This window comes from Mustela erminea, chromosome 4 (genome assembly GCF_009829155.1).
Source record: "Mustela erminea isolate mMusErm1 chromosome 4, mMusErm1.Pri, whole genome shotgun sequence".
Classification (NCBI taxonomy): domain Eukaryota; kingdom Metazoa; phylum Chordata; class Mammalia; order Carnivora; family Mustelidae; genus Mustela; species Mustela erminea.
Genome location: NC_045617.1, coordinates 146625094 through 146645245, shown reverse-complemented (window position 1 = coordinate 146645245; position 20152 = coordinate 146625094). Strand labels below are relative to the sequence as shown.

The 20152-nt window shown below is 46.8% G+C and overlaps 1 protein-coding gene across 3 annotated transcripts in view; it reads left to right on the top strand.

The window, feature by feature from the left end:
- The window catches only part of DCDC2 (doublecortin domain containing 2), a 133204-nt gene extending 117144 nt beyond the window's left edge, over positions 1-16060 (top strand). For all 3 annotated transcript variants that reach the window (XM_032341229.1, XM_032341228.1, XM_032341230.1), the window contains 2 exons: positions 11810-12112; positions 15362-16060. In XM_032341229.1, coding sequence (XP_032197120.1) covers positions 11810-12112; positions 15362-15463 — 405 coding nt within the window. In that variant the 3' untranslated portion in view covers positions 15464-16060. The remainder of the gene's footprint in view (positions 1-11809; positions 12113-15361) is intronic.
- Positions 16061-20152: the final 4092 nt, after the last annotated feature.

Here is a 20152-nt window from a genome sequence, read left to right as displayed (position 1 = left end):
GTAATCGCCTTTTTTTTTTTTTTTTAATTCATTTGCTTACTTTTCTGTGTAGCTGTTACCAAGCCATCTCTAAACTCTGCCAGGCGGTGGGTTTCCCCTTGGTGTCTGCCGGTGTGTGCAGTGACGGTGACATTTCACCGCCATCTTTTTTTCTCAAACACGTCAGTCCTCAGGTTCAGGCTGGTTCCGTGTTCTCTGGATCTGCTTTTTGGAGTTACCCTGGGATTTTTCTTGACCATTATCTTGGGAATCTCCTTCACTTCCTCAGGGGATGGGGCTCCTCTCCCTTGGATTCCACATCTCTCTTTCTTGGTCACACCTTCATTTGTTGTGGAATTCGCCCTGAGTGGCCTTCTGGGAAGCATGTTGTGTTTGAAACTTTACATGTCCGAGTGTGTCTTTTTTTCCCTACTCAGACTTCACCATAGGTAAGGCTGGGTGTAAAATTTGAGGTGAGATGATGATTTCTCTGAGAATTCTGAAACCACTGCTCTGTTGTCCTTTCCATCCAGAAAGGACAATTGGGAAGTTTGATGCCATTCTGTTTCCTGAACCTTTGTAAATAATCCTTTTTCCCTCTTTGGAAGCATTTAGGGTCTTTCCTTTGTTTCTGATGTTCTGAAAATTTCCCATTATGTGTCTTGGTGCAGCTCTTTGGGCTTACTGTACTGGGTGCTAAGTGGGTTTTTGTGTTTTTGTTTTTGTTTTGTTTTGTTTAAGATTTTTATTAGAAAGAGAGAGCGCATGAGTAGGGGAAGGGCTCCCTAATGCAGACCCCTAATGCAAGGCCGATCTAGGACCCCGAGATCATGACCTGAACTAAAGTTAGAGACTTCTCTTAATGGGCTCTTTAATTTTTGAAATGTTTATTTCTCAGTTCAGGAAAAAAAAAATATTGAACTATCTATTTGAGTTTCCTTCTCCCCTCTCTACTCTGTCTGGAACTCCCCAGTATTTGAATATAAGCCTTCTTAGACTGACCCTCCACTCACTTCTCCTATGTTTCATATCTATAAATTTTTTACTATTTTCTCAACTTCTTTTAAAGTCAAAAAGCCTCAGAATTTATCTTCCATCTCTTGGTTTATTTCCCTTGTCATCATATTTTGTTTTTAATTTCCCTCATATTCTCTGAATGCTCATTTTTATAACCTCTTATTCTTGTTTTATGGATGTGATAGCTTCCTTTATATCTCCAAGGATTCATCTATTATTTTAAACTTTCTTTTCCTGTAATATCTCTTGTTTCTTGTGTGTTTCTTTGCTTCTTTCTAGGTTTTGATTTCTATCTCCATGTTAGAGGTGTTTCTTGGCTGTCTGGGTAGAGGTTTTTTTTTTTTTTTTTTTTTTAAATTGAAATATATCTGACCTACACCATTCTATCAATTTAAGGTGTATGTCTGGTTAGATTTTAGGGTGCGGCGTTAGGGAAACTCTTCATGCCTAGGCTCAGCTCCTTGGGTTAAGGGAGTTTCACTGTAGGACTGTTTTTTTGCCATTTCCTTGGCAGATCTCCATTTTTCATTGTTCTTGTAGGTTGGTCTTTTTCCTTTGAATGGAGTCTTTTGGGTGTCAGCCTGGATGTGAGCATTTGGGGACCTGATGGTGGGATGGGGCGTTGGGGATCTTGCAGTTTAGAAATGTATACGTCTTGGTTTCAGTACGGTGCCCGTGGTACCCTTGTTCTCAGCTGTGCTGAGTCTGGCTCCCCTGTAGTTCAACATCTTTAGAGAAGAAATCTCCTGTCTTTCTCAAGGGCAGGGAGGGTATCTTGGGAGTCTCAGTGCTTCTTTTAAAGACTCTAAGCCAGTCCCCCTGTTTTTAGTCACACATATTCCCCTTCTTCCAGAGATAGATGGTGCTGCCCGTCCCTCAGCTTTCTGTAGGTCCTTCAGCATGCAGAGGTCTGCTTCTGGGCGTCCCCTCCAACAGGAGCAAATTTTAGCAGCATCGGTTCTGCTGTCACTGGCCCCACAGCCATTGGCTTTCCCAGATTTTATGGCTGTTATTTCCTCCCCAGGCTTCTGTGCCCTTATGGGGTCATGGTTTTTGTTTTTTGTTTTTTTGGGTTTTTTTCCTAATTGCCTTTACTGACAATTTAGAGGGATGTCAGAAGGGAGCTAAGTGAAAAAAAAAAATTCACATTTGTTCAACGTGTTGTATTTAACCAGGAATCCCTTCCACACTAATTCATCCCAGGGAAAATTAACGGTCTTTATAGAATTTCCACTAGTGATGAGAAACAGGCAGCCTGACCTGATCTCCCACAAGAGACTCTTTGGCTGGCACAGGGTTCACAGAATCTCCTTAGTAGCCCTGACCCTCTTCAGTGCACCCCAGACCCCAGCACACTGTGTTACCAACGCTGGTCGTGGATTACACACTTGTGTCCTTGCCCCAGCCCCTGGGGGCATTTGACATAAACCACTTAAAAAAAAAAACAAAAAACAAAACAAAACTGTAGTTGGGACACCTGGGTGGTTCAGTCATTTGAGTGTCTGCTTTTGTCTCTGATCATGATCCCAGGGTTCTTGGATCGAATCCTGAGTTGGGCTCCCTGCTCAGTAGGGGAGTCTGTTTCTCCCTCTCCCTGCCGTGTGTTCTTGTGTGTTCTCTATCTCTCTCTTTCTCAAATAAATAAATCAATCTTAAATAAAAATCTGTAGTCTAACCAGAAATAGTAAGGTTTGAAATCCCAAAGTGCCCATTGACATAGTTGTGTTCTCCGCGCCGACGCGTGGTCTCGCCGCTTACCCAGACTGCTGCTTACGGGGAATCGGCCACCACTGGCCATCTCCTGTGACAGGCGAACTAGATGGAGAGCTTCTCCGCATTACTTTTCCACGAGTAATAAAAGACACAGAAGGGTAAAGGGAGTTGCTTTTTCTGACCAGACCCATAGATCCATGGAATGTATTTGTGAAAGTAAGAATTATAAGATGTTTAAAGCCAGAAGGGACATGGGTGCAAGCTCCGTAGTGTGCCATCGAGGACACAAAGCCTCCTCTTCCTGCAGAGGCACAGCCTGCTGAAGGGGGTGTCCCTGCAGGTGCCCAGGGCTTCCAGCTTGGACCCCTCTCTCTGAGCACCTCAAGGGAGGGCAACAGGGGAGATTCGGGGCTTCTAGTTTTCCCACAGACAGCAACACATGCCATCTGTGTGGAGGGCTCCTTGGCTGTCACTGCCTTCACTGAAGTGAAAGGGATCACTGTGTAAACAATGTCTCCACCATCCTTCCCGATCCCAGGCTTTCCACGAGTCGTGCTCACGTCCGCCGCTGCAGGGCTCGCGCTCCGCTGCGGGACTTGAGAGGGGGGTGATCTGGCTTCTTAATTTCCCTGTGCATCCTCAGCAAGGCTCTTTGTGACATCCTGTTTCTAGATTTGTGTTTACTTGATGGAAATGGTGTTAAACATTAAAACATAGCCCTCGGGGATTTCTGATGTAAGTGAGAGAAAAATCAACATTTACTTCTAAAGTGAGAGAACTTATTGGAGATTTTTTTCCCCCTAATGATGACTAAAATAGTCTCATGCTATCTGAATATGTTTACAGTGTATTCTGTCTTCCTGTATGGGTGTCTCAGGACCGGGGGAGCTTCGTGGGCTCGGGTGGGCCAGCTCTCAGCAGGTGCCTGGCTGGAGCCTCACTATGCTTGCACGGTCGCATCTGTGAACAGAAACCCCCCATTTTTTATAGGTCACGGTACTTCAAACCACATCTAAATCTTTTTATTGAGTTATTTTTCTCTTCCCCTCTAAAAACCGAAAGTGGTATTTCGTTATCACAAAAAACTAAAACTGAGTATTTCCAAACACCTCATTCAGCTTGGGTGGGGATGACTTTGAGTTTCCATGGCAACAGAAGTAAACACAAGCAGGGTGACTTCTTGGTCTGCAACATCATTGCCGGAACTGCACAGAAATGCTTTCCACGGAGAGCCTGAAACAGACCCTCCCCTCTTTCCCAAAGCAGAAACAGAAGGTGGTAAATGTTACATGAGAAGCAGACTTCATTTTGTTTGTTTTTGGTGCTGGTCTCTGCCATTTTTGTTTCTTTTTGGTGCTGATCTCTGCTCCCTGGAGGAGTGGGTTTCAAGGGGGATGCGGTGACAGGTGGGACTGGGGAGGAGACACAGTGGTTACGGCGGTTAGACACTAGGGAGGAGGACGCAAGTGGTTGGCTTGACTAGAAAGTTCTAACTCGTGCCGTTCTCTCAGACAACCGGGGTCTTAAACCTTCACATATAATCCTCAGGGAGCTTCAGTGTAAATATGACAAATATTTACTTCTAAAGTGGGCAGGACCTCAGCTGCGGTCTCCGTTTCGATGCCTCTCCCGTGTCTAGTTTGGGTGCTGCTGTGGCTGTCAAAGGTGTGATGTGGGTTTCAAGCGCGCGACCTCCGAGCCGCCCCAGCCGTCCGTGACTGCCACCCAAGTAATTGACATTCTCGACATCCTGTGCCTCATTTCCATATGATTTCCATGTTCCATCTCCCTTCCTCTCGCCATGCAGGAATCTCGAGTTAACCTTGGTCACCGCACGCCCACTCTCTAGGAATCCTGAATACTCAGAACCGTCCCCGCGAGGACGCAGCCGGCGCTAATAATGACCAGACCTTTCCTGACTTGCCATCCCAATCAACCACCATCTCAGACTGCCTGTTAGGAAATAAATAGTAAGATATGCAGATAAGCGCATGCAGGCAAAAGGCACTTGGAACACCAACACTGGTGTTGTATTAGGGAGAAATATGGAAGCTTTCTAGTAAAACTTTGTAAGAACAATTGCTTATGATAAAGAATATGCTTGCTTTTTTCTTTTAAAGTGGGGAAGGGGGGTAGGGCAGAGAGAGAGGGAGGATCTGAAGCAGACTTCCCACTGAGCACAGAGCCTGATGCAGGGGCTCGATCTCACGCCCCTAGGATCATGACCTGAGCCAAAAACCAAGTCAGATGCTCAACCAACTGAGCCCTCCCTGCCCCCCCAGGAGACCCTAAGTAACATGCTTCTTGACAGATAAAAGTTCTTACCTTTTTTTTCTTTTTATAAAAACTTGTAGGTTTGAGGGTATATATAGTCTGTAATTGTACATATATGTGTAACGTGTCTGTTACTCTAGCCGTGCTGTTGTTGCTCCTGATGCCGGGTTGTGGGGCAGGAATCGTTTGAGGGACTTCTGTGATCCTTGCTGTCCTACTACGTACATCGGGTTGTGCGTGTTCTGGAGAAGGTCTAGTGCACACCCTTACTTGACACCAGTGAAGCACGGGAATCGTGCTCTATACAGGACTTAGGATTCCGCAATTCTTTGTAGTCCTGAGATTTTAGGATGGATGTACTGTTTGGAGAAACAATTCCTACCTGAAAACGGGTTCTCTTAAAATTTTAGCCACAGATTGGCTAAAATTTGAGGTCAATGCAAAGAAGAAGGTAAATCCCCTTCTTTAAGGGAGAAGACTTGAAGCCTCGGTAAAAGCATCTTCCTGATTTGTTGCCTTTGGGCTCCGTGTCCCTGAGCCTTGTTCAATGACTCTACGCCGGTGCCCGCATCCCAGCCAGAGGGCAGGTCCAGCTAAATGCAGAGGCTGAGAACTACTTGGGGATTTTGAGGAAATTAAATAGTTGTAAGATTTTTTTGGGGGGGGGGCACTAGGAATATTTTTCTAGCACTTTCTGTATTTTAATTTTGAGTGAGCTGCTCCTCTCAGATCTTTTTGTTAGTTCATTCATTCAGCTTTCTCATTCATTCAGCACCAGCAGTGACTTCCCACCAGGAGTCACGGGACAGTCTGTGAAGGGAAGGTTTTACACCTGAGACAAGGGAGGTGTCTGTCTGGAGCATAACTGCCCAATAAAGCAGAGAGATACCCAGAGACTGGTTCCTCAGGTGGCACATTCTCTGGGCATCATCTTAGCAGAGAGTTGGCCACGCAGCTCCACCTGGTGGTCAGGAGTTGGGGCACACGGTTTCCTTAAAAGTTGAAGCAAGAGGGGCAAGTTGGTGCAGCCTCTTTGGAGAACAGTGTGGAGATTCCTCAAGAAATTTAAAATAGAGCTTCCCTATGACCCGGCAATTCTACTACTGGGTATTTACCCCAAAGATACAGATGTAGTGAAAAGAAGGGCCATCTGTACCCCAATGTTTATAGCAGCAATGGCCACGGCCGCCAAACTGTGGAAAGAACCAAGATGTCCTTCAACGGACGAATGGATAAGGAAGATGTGGTCCATATACACTATGGAGTATTATGCCTCCATCAGAAAGGACGAATACCCAACTTTTGTAGCAACATGGACAGGACTGGAAGAGATGATGCTGAGAGAAATCAGTCAAGCAGAGAGAGTCAATTATCGTATGGTTTCACTTATTTGTGGAGCGTAAAAAATACCATGGAGGACAAGGGGAGATGGAGAGGAGAAGGGAGTTGAGGGAAATTGGAAGGGGAGGTGAACCATGAGAGACTATGGACTCTGAAAAACAATCTGAGGGGTTTGAAGTGGCGGGGGGGTGGGAGGTCGGGGTACCAGGTGGTGGGTATTATAGAGGGCACGGATTGCATGGAGCACTGGGTGTGGTGCAAAAATAATGAATACTGTTACGCTGAAAATAAATAAAAAATAAATAAATTTTTTTAAAAAAGAGGGGCACTTGGGTGGCTCCGTCGGTCAGGCAGGCATCTGACTCTTGATTTCGGCTCAAGTCCTGATCTCAGGGTCATGGGATCGAGCTCTGTGATGGGCTCTGCTGGGTGCACGGAGCCTGCTTAAGATTCTCCCGTCCCTCTCCCCTCCTGCTCGTGCTTGTGCTCCCTCTCTTTCTCTCTTAAAAAAAAAAAAGAAAGAAAGAAAGAAAAGAGAAGAGAAGAAATTGAAGACTCTGCTAACATACAACAAACCATCGACAGTTCTTTTTTTTTTTTTTTTAAAGATTTTATTTATTCATTTGACACATAGAGATCACCAGTAGGCAGAGAGGCAGGCAGAGAGAGACAGAGGAGGAAGCAGGCTCCCCGCGGAGCAGAGAACCCAATGCGGGACTCGATCCCAGGACCCTGAGATCATGACCTGAGCCGAAGGCAGCGGCTTAAGCCACTGAGCCACCCAGGCGCCCCCATCGACAGTTCTTAAACAGAGAGATCTGGGACGTTTCGGACACTCACAGTGCTGTTCGGCTGTTCCCTCTGTCTAGTTCCCGGGCATTTTCCATCTCTCCCAAAGGAAACCCCATGCCTATGTTTTAAACTATTTATTTGAGAGAGAGACAGAGACAGTGTGTGTGCAAGCAGGGGGAGGGGCAGAGGCAGAGAGAGAGGGAGAGAAGCAGGTTCCCAGCTGAGCACGGAGCCTGACACAGGACTCAATCCCAGGACTCCGGGATCCTGCTCTGAGCCGAAACCCAGGAGTCAGACGCTCAACCCACTGAGCCACGCCAGCAACCCCAAAACCTCCTGCCTAGTAAGCAGCTTCTGCCCATTCTCCCTTCTCCTCAGGCCTGGCCACCACGAATCCACATTCTGTCTTCATAGACTGACCTTTTCTGAAATCCATGTTTTGTGGATTTTCATGGAAATGAAGTCATATAGTAAGTGACCTTCTGTGTCTGGCTCTGCATAGAGCTGACTCACCGCCTGCCCCCCAGGGAAGAGCTGTTCTTGCTGTGAGGGGAGATCCCAAGGCCTCTACGAACAGCGTTCACCTGAGTAGACTCTCCATTGTGGGCGTCCCGCTGCCGGGGCCAAACGTCAGGTCAGCAATGCTCGAGGGGCACCATCGTCCTCCTGGGGAGTTTCTCTGCAGCAAGAGGAGGGCAAGGATTGAGGGAGTGTGCGGCTGGCTGACTCTCTCCTCCCTCCCTCCCACTGTGGACCCCCACCGTCTTGTGGAAGGGGTGTTCTTTTGCTTCTCTGAAGGTCCTCGCCATGGTATAGATTTTATCTCTGTGTGTGTGTGTGTGTGTGTGTGTGTATGGGTGTGAAACCCAGTGTTCCTTCTGGGGATGATTTGATTGATGTATGCACTGGAAACATCTTTAATAATTTAATGTCTGCTTCAAAGGAGATTACACCAAAAAGCACATTGCTTTTCATTTATTCATTACAGATCTGTCATAGCAGAAGTCTTTTTTTTTTTTTTTTTTGGCCTGAGTTGTAGTGTCGTAGTAATAATAAATTGTGTTCTACACTGTGGATATTTTAAGGTATTATAAGCCTTTAAACTCCCATTAGCATCTTATTTAAATGGATCCAACTCTTAGTGTAGCCACCTTAATCTTTCATTTCGTAAAGCTGAGCTAACCAGATGTGGCTTCGTGGGATGACGGTGAGAAGCCGTGGTGGGAAGGTGTAACAGAACGAACGGGACCGGAGGGCGATCCTGTGTGTTTACAGCAGCGCTCCTAATGGTGGGGACAGCAGAGCCTGAAGTCAGGGCTGGGCGTCTCCTTCCTTAGACAGAGGTGAGGGTCTGTCCCCGCTGATTGCCATGAAAAGAAGGAAAAAAAAAAAAAAGTGTATGTGTTTGGGAATTGGGAGTGAGGCGAGAAACGCAAAACTAAAAACTAAAAACCAACTCCCACTATTTCCCCACATTTCAGAATCAATCCAGATTTCAGGAAAGGAAAAGAGACTTCACTTGACACAGAAGTAGTCACCTTAATAGACGTTCGCGTGTTCTTGGAACAGGTTCTCAGAGAGACCGGGGACAGACAGATCTATGCCCCTAAATAACGGCAGTGAACTTGGGGTGTTCTCGGGCATTACCCTTCCACGTTTGTGTTACAGAATTCTGTATAACTTCCCTTTAAAACCAAAACCAAATGTTGCTCCGAGTGGGGCGAGTTTAGGTACACTAACCATTATCCAGTTCTCAGAAATAATCTAAAAAGAGCTCTGCTCTCAGTGGCCCCGGTGCTGTGGCATTTCTGGAGTTCTGTCGTGTCACGCTTCGGCGACTCTGCCCAGCTGTCCTCCTGACGCGCCCTCCGTGGATCCGCCGAAAAGTCTTTCAGAGAAATCTGGAAATGTTCGGTAATTGTTTCATGTTGAAGCGGGGCTGCGTCTTTCGGAGCCACAGCTCCAGCCACTGAAAGGACACTCGGGGGGTGCTCGCCGCAGTGACCGCGTGAAGGAGAAGCTCCTCGTGGTGTGTCTTTAAGGACAAACAGCTGCGGCGCTGGGTTCCAGTCCCCGCCCTGCCTGGCCGTTGCCGTGTGATGCTGTCAGGGTTGCGGGGACCTAAGAGGCGGACCTGGCACGGGTGTCGGGACGGTCTCATGAAGTGACGAGTGTGCCAGCACAGGGCCAAGCACAGGGCGTGACTCTCAGCACAGACGGGAGCCGGGGCCTCTGGGACACACCCCCCCTGTGCACGGCGTTCCCGTGGGCTCCAGCGGGCACCGTGACCGAGCCCAGGTGGCCGGCTGCCATGCCCCCCGCCCGAGGTCCCTTTCTGGATCCCTGCGCCAGGCTGTCTACAGTGTGCCCGGTGCCCGCCCGGCTCTGAGCTCCCCGATTCCTGTCGGATTTGTCTCCGAATGTCCGGCACCCCCAGTGCTGCTCAGCGCCGAGGGGTACCCCGGGCGCACTCATGAGTCACGGTGACTCACGATGGAAGATGACCTCTTCCAGAGGGGCAAAGGGAGTGCCCTCCACATCCTTCAGAGTCCCTAAGGAAGGAGCTTGTGGGCTCTGGGCCCGAGCCCCTTTGGCCTTTCCTTGGGCTCTCACGACCTGTGCGTGGCAAGCTGCCCCCAGTGATTCTGAGTCGGCTCCTTATTCCAGCTCTTTCGCACCTGCAGTCCCCTCTCTGTCCGAGTGTCCTGCTGAGGAAGCCCCCTCCCAGCCCTTGCTCCTTAGGGTGCATATACCCACCCCCGGCCCGACGTTTCCTCTCCCCTGCCCTCCAGTGCCTGTCCTCTCCCTCAGCACGCTCTTCCTGTCTCGTCGCCCGAAGCGAGTCTGTCTCAGGGCTGGGGTGTGGGCAGAGGCGCGTACTGCTGTGCCTCTTGGAAACTGGAGGTTTTTCTCACCTCCCTTCATCTGGGTCTTACACATCAAAGCAGGAAACCCTTACCCAGCGCAGGTTCCATTTCCTAAGTCTCCGTCTGCTCTCTTCACACCGTGTGGCGGGGTCACCCCCCACGTGCCCATTTCTGTCCCGCATTTGGCCTTCCCAAGGGCCTCACCCGGGGCAGCAAGCTTAGGGATCGTGGGGGCCCCATGCCCTCCGACACTGAACACCCGAACGGAAAATGTGGGAGACCCAGCCTCACCGTATACCATGATTTCAGCTGTGTGATGGCCAACATCATGGTTATTGGAATATCTTGAGAACAATTAATTTTTTTCTTTCATTTTTTTCAAGTGCATCATTGATCTCATGCCGTCAAAACTGAGGCGCTGTGTTGGGCAGAATGCAAGATTTCACGGTTCATCTCTTTTCGTCTTCAAAGTAATGTGTGGAGTTCTGTCCTGAACTTTCAGTCCACTCTGGTTTTATTTTGTTTGTTTTTTTTCTTCCAAAATGGAGCGTATTACGTTAACTTTTACGAGAAGACCATTAAGACCTAATAACAAACATTAGAGTGGTTTGGGGGAGAACGGAGTTCCAGAGCTGGAGCGGGGGGTGGTCAGGGTGAATTTCATCTCAGACCCTCATTTTATAGGTGCTGGGGGACCACGTGACCTGTCCGGTGTCAACCAGAAGGAGGCAGGTCTAGGTCCTAACTTAGAACAAATCCTGTGTTCTTTCTGTTCTGTTCCTTAGAAGACAAGCTGTTATTTTATCACAGGCAGTGGAAACTCTGACTCCTGGACAGAGCATGTCCTACAAATGGGAGGCGACTCTGGTGTTTCAAGATGTGATATGCCAAGTGGGGGGGGAGGCACTGCGTGTAACTTCTCTCCTTCACTCCCCCTGCATGTTTTATGATATTCTCATGTGACACCTGGGGACTCTGGCCCTCACAGAAGTGAGGTGACAGCCAGTAAGTACCCGCCCAAGCCCTGAGCCCAGGCCTTTCTCCAAGTCTTGGCTCTGGAAGTCTGCCTCCTGCTGTCTTTTAAAGCAGACGTACATGTATCCGAATAACTTGGAAATTGCCTAATTTGGGCTCATAGACTCTTGAGCACTTATCATTTTTATAGAAAGGACGTAGAGTGGTTTGGCCTTGGAGCTGAGTGACCGTGTTTGTGTTTTGAGATACGCCGGGAGCCCGCAGGCATTGTGTGGGCAGCAGGCCACATGCGGTGCTGGAAAGCCTGGCCTCACATCCTGGCACCAGCACCGTTGCACTCTCTCTGTATCTTGTGATCTAAATACACACCAGGCATCACAGTGGGGAGGTTGATTTCTCTGCAGAAACTTTTTTTTAAGCTCCTCCTCTGGGCCGGACACTGCACTAGGTATGGGCCAAAGGCCCTAGAGTGTGGCTTTGTCTCTGCTACAGGGCTTACGAGAACTGTTCCTGGAGTCACACGCCTCGTTCCAATCCTGGCTCTTTGACTCCCACACAGCGGGATCTTGGGCGAGCTGTTTGGTCTCTTTGCACCTCGGTTTTCACCCCCGTAGAAGGGGACTAACACCCACGGCACAGGGCTGTTGGGAGGGCCAGTGCAGGAGATCCCTCGCGAAGAGCGGCGCACCGTGGGCTCTCGGGGAAGGTTGTGCCTTGTCCGCTGCCGAGCGCTGTGCACGTGTGAGGACGTTTACGTGACTGTGGCGAGATCATCGTCACGTCGTCCTAACGGGCGGTGGAGCATCTGTCGCCCTGCTGACTTCCCTCCCTTATTCATTCTGACCCACCAGAGGCCAGCGGAAATCGTGGATGAGGAGGAAGATGGAGGAAAAGCCAACAAGGATGCAGAGCAGAAAGAAGACTTCTCGGGAATGAACGGTGCTGTTGAAGGAGCAGGAGAGGAGGCGGCGCCAGGTGACTCCGAGCAGGCCGAGGGCGTCCCTCGTCCCAGCGAGGAGCCGGTGGCCCCCGCCCGCGTGACCGGAGGCACGGATGAGGAGAATGGCGAGGAGCTGGATCAGGTGCATGCCGAGCCTCCGGAGGCAGTGGAGGAGGAAGTCAAGTCGCAGGGAGCTGGCAGTGCACAAGGCGAGGTACTTGTGCTGCTTGTGCTCACGTGTGTTCGTGCGTGAATGTGTGTGTGGGGCACACGCCCATGCACTTCGGGAGTTGCCCAAGCACTTAGGACTTGCACTGAAACCACTTACTGCCGAGCGGGGAAGGACTCGACACTGTTTGCTTGACCGTATTATTTCGGTCAGTTAACAAGCGCTGCCATCCACCTCTACCTATCAGAGAGTCCACGCATCTGTCCAGTCACCCACCCACTCATCCGTCTGTCCATCAGCCACCCACCCATCCCCCACCCACACATACACCTACTCCTTCACCCATCGACCCAGTCACCCACCCAACTTCCTACCCACCCATCCCCTCCCCTACCCATGCACCCACGCAGCCACTCAACCCCCACCCACCACCGACCCCTGCACCCCCTCATCTACCCGCTCACGCACTGTCCGCCTATCCCCACCCATCCCCCGCACTCAGGCACCCACTCGCCCATACCTCCACCTGCTCACCTACGCGTTCCACACCTCCACCCCCCATCACCCATCACTCATCCACCCCACCCCTCCCTTGTCTCACTCTGCAGAGTTCGCAGAGGCTCCCGAGAGTGTATATAACAAACATGAACCAATACAAGTTAAGTTCAGATCCGGGGAGGCACAGACAAGAAATGAACATCAAGGCCATGAGATCTAGACATGAAAGAAAGCACATCCCTCTGTCATGGGTGACTTCTTTGTACTCTGTTAAGTCTCACTTGGTTAGTCCCCATTAAATGGATTAATTGAATTACGCATTCGATGCACCAGGCATTTATTAATACATGGTGCTACTTATTAGACCGAGAGGGTAAGGAATGACATGCTAACGCCTCCTTCCTAGCCCGTGTTCCCGCTAGGGTCCCTGCAGCAGGAGAGTCTCACGTGCAGGCATCCTTCCAGAGCTTGGATGATTAAATTAGAGACTGATGAATGGAGTCAAGCCCAACGTCATAAGAGGCAGGGTGCACTCCGCAGCCTTCTTCCCATCCGGGAGAATGAACCCTTCCTGTCTCTCCCTCTGTTCAGGACCCAAGTTCTTCAGGCTGTAACCTCTCACGCGGGCCTGGATATCTTTATTCCTGAACCTGGTGTCGTGACTGTGGTTTTCTTGATGATTTACTATGGGCTCATCTGTTTTATTTTGCTTGGGAGGGTGGGGGGGACCAACTTTAGTGATGGCAAAATAGCAAAACCTTCTTGTGGCCAGGTTTCAATAACCGGCACAGAGTCGTCTGTAATCTGTTGTCTGCTTTATACAAAAACATTCTCAGCATCTAAATGAAAACACTCAATGTGTCTCCTGTCTCCTCTTTCCTTAAGGTGAGGGAATCACAGTTGTAGTCAGTTACAAATTCCCCATACGCCGTTCTGCAGAGTTACTGAAAATGAGCGAAAATTTGTATCCTGAAGTTGTTTGTAGCTAAAATTAGAAAAGGAAATCAGTCCATAACATGATTCTCTTTCCCTCAATAAGGACATCAAATGAACTTCTCAAGAAACACACACACACACACACACACACACACACTTTCTCAAGGGAAGCAAAATGGCTCATCTGGGGGTATCACCCGCAAAGCACAGTAACGTGGAGGACCGTGTCCTCGCTGTCACGGATATGGTAACTACAGCAGTCGGCTTCATGAAGCTCTTCGTTATTGTTGCCTTTGATGAAAGTCTCCAGCAAGAAACCCGAGTGCAAACCCTCTGTGGGACCTCGGTCCTGAGAGTGTGCTCTCCCAGTGCTCTGGGTTTTAATTCAGTGCTGTCACCTCAAACAGCTGTACCGAAACCAGTAGGGGACCTGTCTGTCCATTCTGGAAATTCAGCTTTTAAAAACAGACGTCTTGTAAGAATTGGGCCTCGGTCAAGATCAAGGTCCTGGAATGTGCAGTCCGGGTCCTCCCGGGGTGTCCTGACGGGGAATCTGAACTCGGGTCCCTGCTGTGTGACGAGTCAGGGCTGTTAACTCTGCACATGCCAGAGCAGGGCAGTGACCCGCAGGGAGACTGAATCTCGTTCCACTCGTTTCTCCCCTGAGGGCAGTGCAGGCTGTTTCCCTTCTCCCCCACGGGCTCCTTCGGGTACATTTGAAGCGTATCGAACATGCAAAAAACAAGATCCATAGGGATTACAAATTATATCTTAAAAATAAACTACTTCAAAAAAGACTGTTTGTTTCTAGAGTGGCCCCAGGTTCAGTTTAGCAGGTACCGTTTTGTTTGGTGTAGCCATGCTTAGGTACGGTGTGCTGGGATGACAGACAGACAGACAGCAGGGAAGCGGGAGAAACGCAGCCCAAGCCACGGACATGGAGGTCACATGGTGTTGGAGACACTTCCCGAGATAACTGTGTGAAAAAGGAGTCCCGATCTTTTTTCGTTTTCTTTTTTAGACCATCAGTTATGGCTGGAGGGGAAAGGGCCTTGGAGCTAGTCCTCCTGGCCCCACTCGGGTGGCCCTTACGAGGGCGGTGGAGCCTCCAGGGTTCCACGGAGCAGAGTTTGTAAACCAGGGAATTCTGATCTCATCCACTTGGATTTCGGTCTAGTGGGAAGCAGGCACATTGGACATGAGACAAGATCCTTAACAACATAAAAGAAGTCCAAGTCCAGGGTTGCCCATAACATTGGAGAAATCCTGCGTCTATACTTGGTTTGCTTCCTGCCCTTATCTCTGCACACGATGGTACTTGGTATCAGAGTCACAAGGAATCTGCGAGCTCTGATTCACACGAGCACAGCTGGTATGGGGCTGGGTTAATGTGACATGGAGGTGGAATTGCTGTGCTTTTTTCTCTGAAAATGCTGAAATGAAAAATATAAATATGCTATTGAAAATAAAAACTTAAAGTGAGATCAAGGAAAAAAAAATTGAGGGGCACCTGGGTGGCTCAGTCAGTTAAGAATCTGGCTTTGGCTCAGGTCATGATCCCGGGGTCCTGGGACGGAGCCCCACGTCGGGCTCCCTAATCAGTGGGGAGTCTGCTTCTCCCTCTCCCTGCCGCTTCCCTGCTCTTATGGTCCCAGGTAGGGCATTTGTGCAAGTAAGGTATTGAGGATGGTACATCCACTGGCATGATCAACTAAAACACAAAGGGGACCCCAGGAACTATTTTTAGTTGACTGTTTATATGATTACCTAAATATGGAGTCATTTTTTTTTCCCTTGTGAATTTTATGACCTTTGGTACAAAAGAACTAAGTATCTTTGTTTTGATCACTTTTCTTCCAGGCTGACTTAGACCCTCAAAGACCACCAAGACCCGAAGTAAAAATCACGAGCCCGCAAGAAAACGAGAACGAACAAAACAAGGACTATGCTGCCGTAGCATAGACGATTTTTAAGAAGACAGTGTATTGATCATCGGGAAAATGAAGGGCTTATAACACGTGGCTATAACACGCGAACAATAAGGATAGAGTTACTGCTGAACATAATGTGACAATATGGTTGAATGCTGCATACGGAATTCTAAGATTAGAGGCTTCATGGAAAGGCTAGATGATTTTGAGTAGCTACTAAAGGAGAGTGGCTTCTTTTCATGGGCTGTGTCTGTAAAAGTCATTTAGAAAAATTAAGAGGGGTAGAGGCGCATGTTGCGCAGACGGCAATTGGCCACTTGTCTCGGTAAGCGATGAAAAAGGAAGACCACGCCCATCTCCACTTCTCTGTACATTTAGAAGTGAGGTTAGTAGAGGGGAGCTTGTTCTAAAGCACTTACCTAGGAAGGCATAGAATTGTAGAGATGATAATAGGAAGGCATGTACTATTTTTTTTTAAAGCAATAAACTCTTGCATAAACAAATTGTAATTTAGTTTCAGAGACGGCAGTAGATTCATGACTTGTTGACCTTCCTTCCTTTCTTCCTCCTGATCCCAAATCCGTCTCCCAAGAATTAAAAAGAGCACATTTTGGAAGGAGGCAGTCTCCATGCAGTGTGTTAGTGATTCATTTCCGCACGCCTCTCCCTCAAGTGCTTCGGGTTTTAGTCCTTACGGCTTTAATGACACACTCAGGAAGGGCTTTCGTGAGTGAGCCCGGTGGGACGGTTTATAAGGTCTGATACCCGAGGGTTTTCACGGGTCTAGTCTACCTTTGCCAAGAATACCTATCTCTTCTCCATCCTGTTACTACATTAGAAAACTCAATATTGGCTAGTCTAAAGGTTGAATTCTCTCCAGTTTTTTAACAAAAGAACAAAAAACCAAGAATGCATTTGACTTGCTTTTTAAAAGCCTTGTTTCTATTAGGATTAGCCTTGTTATATTTTTGCCCCTAGGGACATCAGCAAAGGTTTATTTTAATGGTTTATTTTAATAGTTAGACTTCCAAGCAGATTCCTTCCTATATAATTAGAAGTCTTCTGATAGAAATTGTTGAAAAATGTTTAAATTGTCATGATGAAACCAGTTTCTTATTACAATTTTGTGGGCTAATTAAATGAACTCATACCTTGTTAGGTATATATGGGGAAAGACATAATTGTATTAGTTTTCTGAATTTTTAAGAGATGATGCAGATCTTCCTCAAATATAGAAATTATATATTTTTCTCATATTAAAGAATATTTTTATTAATGATGTAGATGTTACAAATTTGGAAGGAAACTTCTAGTGCTTTCGTAGAATTCATTATTAATCATAAGGTTAAAAGATTTTCTTCCCCTCCGGGTTTCATAACCAACCATTTAGAGTAAGGGTATTTATATCAAGTACTTAATAATACTACAGAAAATGAATGGTTTTTTTTTTCCTAGCAGCTATTTTAATATTTTCTACAAATAAGAAGCATAAATGGAGACAAGAGTGTAATAGTATTGGAAAAGAGATGGTGTTATAAGGGTATGTTGATCTGGTAGGAAGAGTTGTAAGTGGGGGGTTCTATATTTCCGGTATAAAATCTAGATGGTGCTTTATAACAGGTAGAATTCTTTTTTCAAAGGAGACGATCTGAAACCCTGTAGACTGGAAGCAACACTCTTGAGTCGCTAGGGAAATAGACTAGCTGGTTTTTTGATGTTAAATTCCCATGCCATTACTGGGCCTGGGGTTAATGATGTTAAATAGTTTATAGAAATCAGGAATTAAATGCAAGAAGTTATAACTAATTTTCAAGGTGATTCTTTCACTTTCCTTCCTTTAATGAGATTCTCTTTTTTCCCTCTTTAAAAGAGCTACATTGCATTTTTTTCTTCCATTCCTCATTATACCATAAACTTAGGTTTTCAGGACCTTTTTACAAGTCATCTCAATGAAGCCCAATGTTGTTTTACATGAAAAACAAAAGATACAAATGCTTTAAGAAGACCATGGACCATAGTAACTGTAGCAAAAAAATGGAAAACTCAGGAAGTAATTCTTGTCTTGGATGTGCATTTTTACCACTTGTTAACAAGATGTAATTGTGACCTATCTTGAGATGGACAACAGCTCATCCCCTGAAAACACCTTGTAAACATACACCACTAAAAAAAAAAAAAAAGAAAAAAAAAAGAAATCTGTCATTGAACCAAGGAAAGCATCATTCACAGAACGGGGAGCGTGAACACCATTTTGAAGATGACGTCAGCCTGAGGAAGGAAAGCTGATCTCTTCCCACATGTGGACGTGGTCTCTGTGGGCGTCGTGGTCTCTGTGGCAGGCGAGCTGCACGAGTTGAGCTGGACTCACAGACAGATCTGAAGAGCGCTTATGTGAGCGAGGAGAAGAGATCCTGGTCTGGTGGCACGGAGTGTTTCCAGGAGCGAGGATCTTGTGACAAAATCCTCTTAACTCTAGTGACTTAGCCAGCGGAAGGCTTCGCTGGGTCAGTCCTTCGTGAGGCTGTGGGTACAGACCCCCTACCTAGTTCTAGTTTTATGGAACTTGTTTCTCAAGCTTAACTGGGGGTTAAGACATTTGTAAACAACCAGTTTCTTAATTGAATTGGAAGATTAGAGATTTGCAGAGCAAAATACAGATTTTTAGCTGTCTAGTTACACAACAGAATATTATGGCCATATGATAACTTTTTACTCATTGGTTTTTCTCTGTAGCCACAGAATGCCTTTCCATTTATGAAGGCACTGCTTTTCCCCTTAATGTGTTTTGGGGGATGTTCGAATGCCAACTCATGGGAAGAGCAGGATAATCTCATCCTCCTGTTTCATTCTGAGAGTGTTGGCTCCTGCTGTGGCCCGTAAAGTCAGAACCATCCACATGCCCATGGCCCGGAGCCCGTTTGCTAGCTCTGTGGGCTTATGGTTGTGAAGCCACACTAATGCAAATGTAATCTTGCTAACTTCTCCAGCATATAGCTCATAATCTGGCATCCTGGAGAATGTTGCTCAATGACCTATCTTCTACAATAAGGGATAAAGTTCATTCCCCTAGGAAACGTCTGTGGCCATAGAACATCAGGAAGCTTTCTTTACATTCTTAACGGACCCTCCTAAAAAAATTCGCTTGGTCCTTTCCTTGTTGCTCAGTCAGTGGTAACTCAAAATTTTAAAAAGCAGATTAAATTACTAAAGGGAAAGCATCCCATGTGAACTGCTGCCAATCTGAACAGAAAGAGAATGTATAGATATTCACATCTGCATATCAAATACTGTACAGATGCACTTGCACACTTTAAACCAGCCCCCTCAGGCACAGCGTTACTAATAGAACAAGCCTCTTCTGAGAGAAGCAATGTGTAAAAACACACGGAGAGGAAACGCTAAGAAATGATCTGTATCATGGTGCTTTAAACTTGTTTCCTTCAGGCTTTAAGAGCTTTAAAGTTTTCCAAGTTAGAAAGCTTCCAGAATTTTAATGAAAAATTTATTCTACGAAGGGGTGATTGCAGATAGATAGACAGACAGATGATAGATCACCTTGTTTTCCTGACCTAACGACAGAGTACAAACCCTCAGTTCTTAGTTAGCAGCCTTAACTACCCTATGCTTTAGCTGTGGAATATTTCACACCAACAGTGGCTCTGTCGGAAGGTTTATCCCTGTGAGTGACTATGCGAGCGTGATTTATAGGAATGCGTAGAGAACTCTCTTTGGAACCTAGTAGCCAGGTTCGCTACAAATAGAATACAGGACTGACTTACTATTCCACAACTTGATCTATGATGTTCTAGCTCAGGGCAGAAGTTTTGTAGGGTCCTTGAGTGACTGTCGTGTCCTCGAGTGGCAACACTTTCTTGTTTTCTCTGCCCCCCCCCCCGTCTTTTTTAAGGTTATTCTGTTTTTCTAAGGTGACAAGCACCTGCAGTTCTTTATTATTAAATATCGGTCTTGTAAATACTCTAAGATTCTTGCTTTCCAGAAATTGTCCCAGTGTGGAAGTGGGTCTGATTTTTGTCCTCCCCACGTAAAGTTTGCATATTTCCTACCATGAACTCTGAGGGACTTGGAGAGAGCATGAAAGTATGTGTCTCGTGGTGGTGAAGAAGGAAACCTTGCTTTGGAAGAGGTAGGACATCCTGCAAAATATGGGGCATCAGGAGAGGATTTTCAGATGTCTGGATAACCGTAAAGCGTTTGTCAAATCAGGAGGTCGGTAATGGAGCTCCGTCGACTTAAGCCAACAACAGATTTCACTTCAATCTACGAATGGGACCGAATGAATTCTCTGTAGTTTCTCTGTAGTTGATCAGATTAAACCACACAGTCTCACTGAGTGACCGAGTTATTGTCGCAAATGTCATGGCAAGTGGGAAGATAGAATGACCGTAGTCTGTTCAGAAGTTTGGAGAAAACTCACCCCGGTTTTTGCTTCGCTGCTTCTTTTGTGCCTTAAATCCTTACTATGTACAATGATAATGGGTGATTATTGATGTTGTAAGTAAAGGTTAAGTCGTGCTTATCATTTTTATGTAATTTATATTTAGAACTTCTCTTTGTAAGGAAAATGATTTGTGCTTTGATACAAATTATGAGCGTTAGTTTTTTCAAAATTTCTGTATCCGTGCTCATTCTGAAATATGAAAGTTTACTGTTTCCTCTTGAGTAAATAGATCTTTGTTTTATTTAACTAAAATGTGTCTGG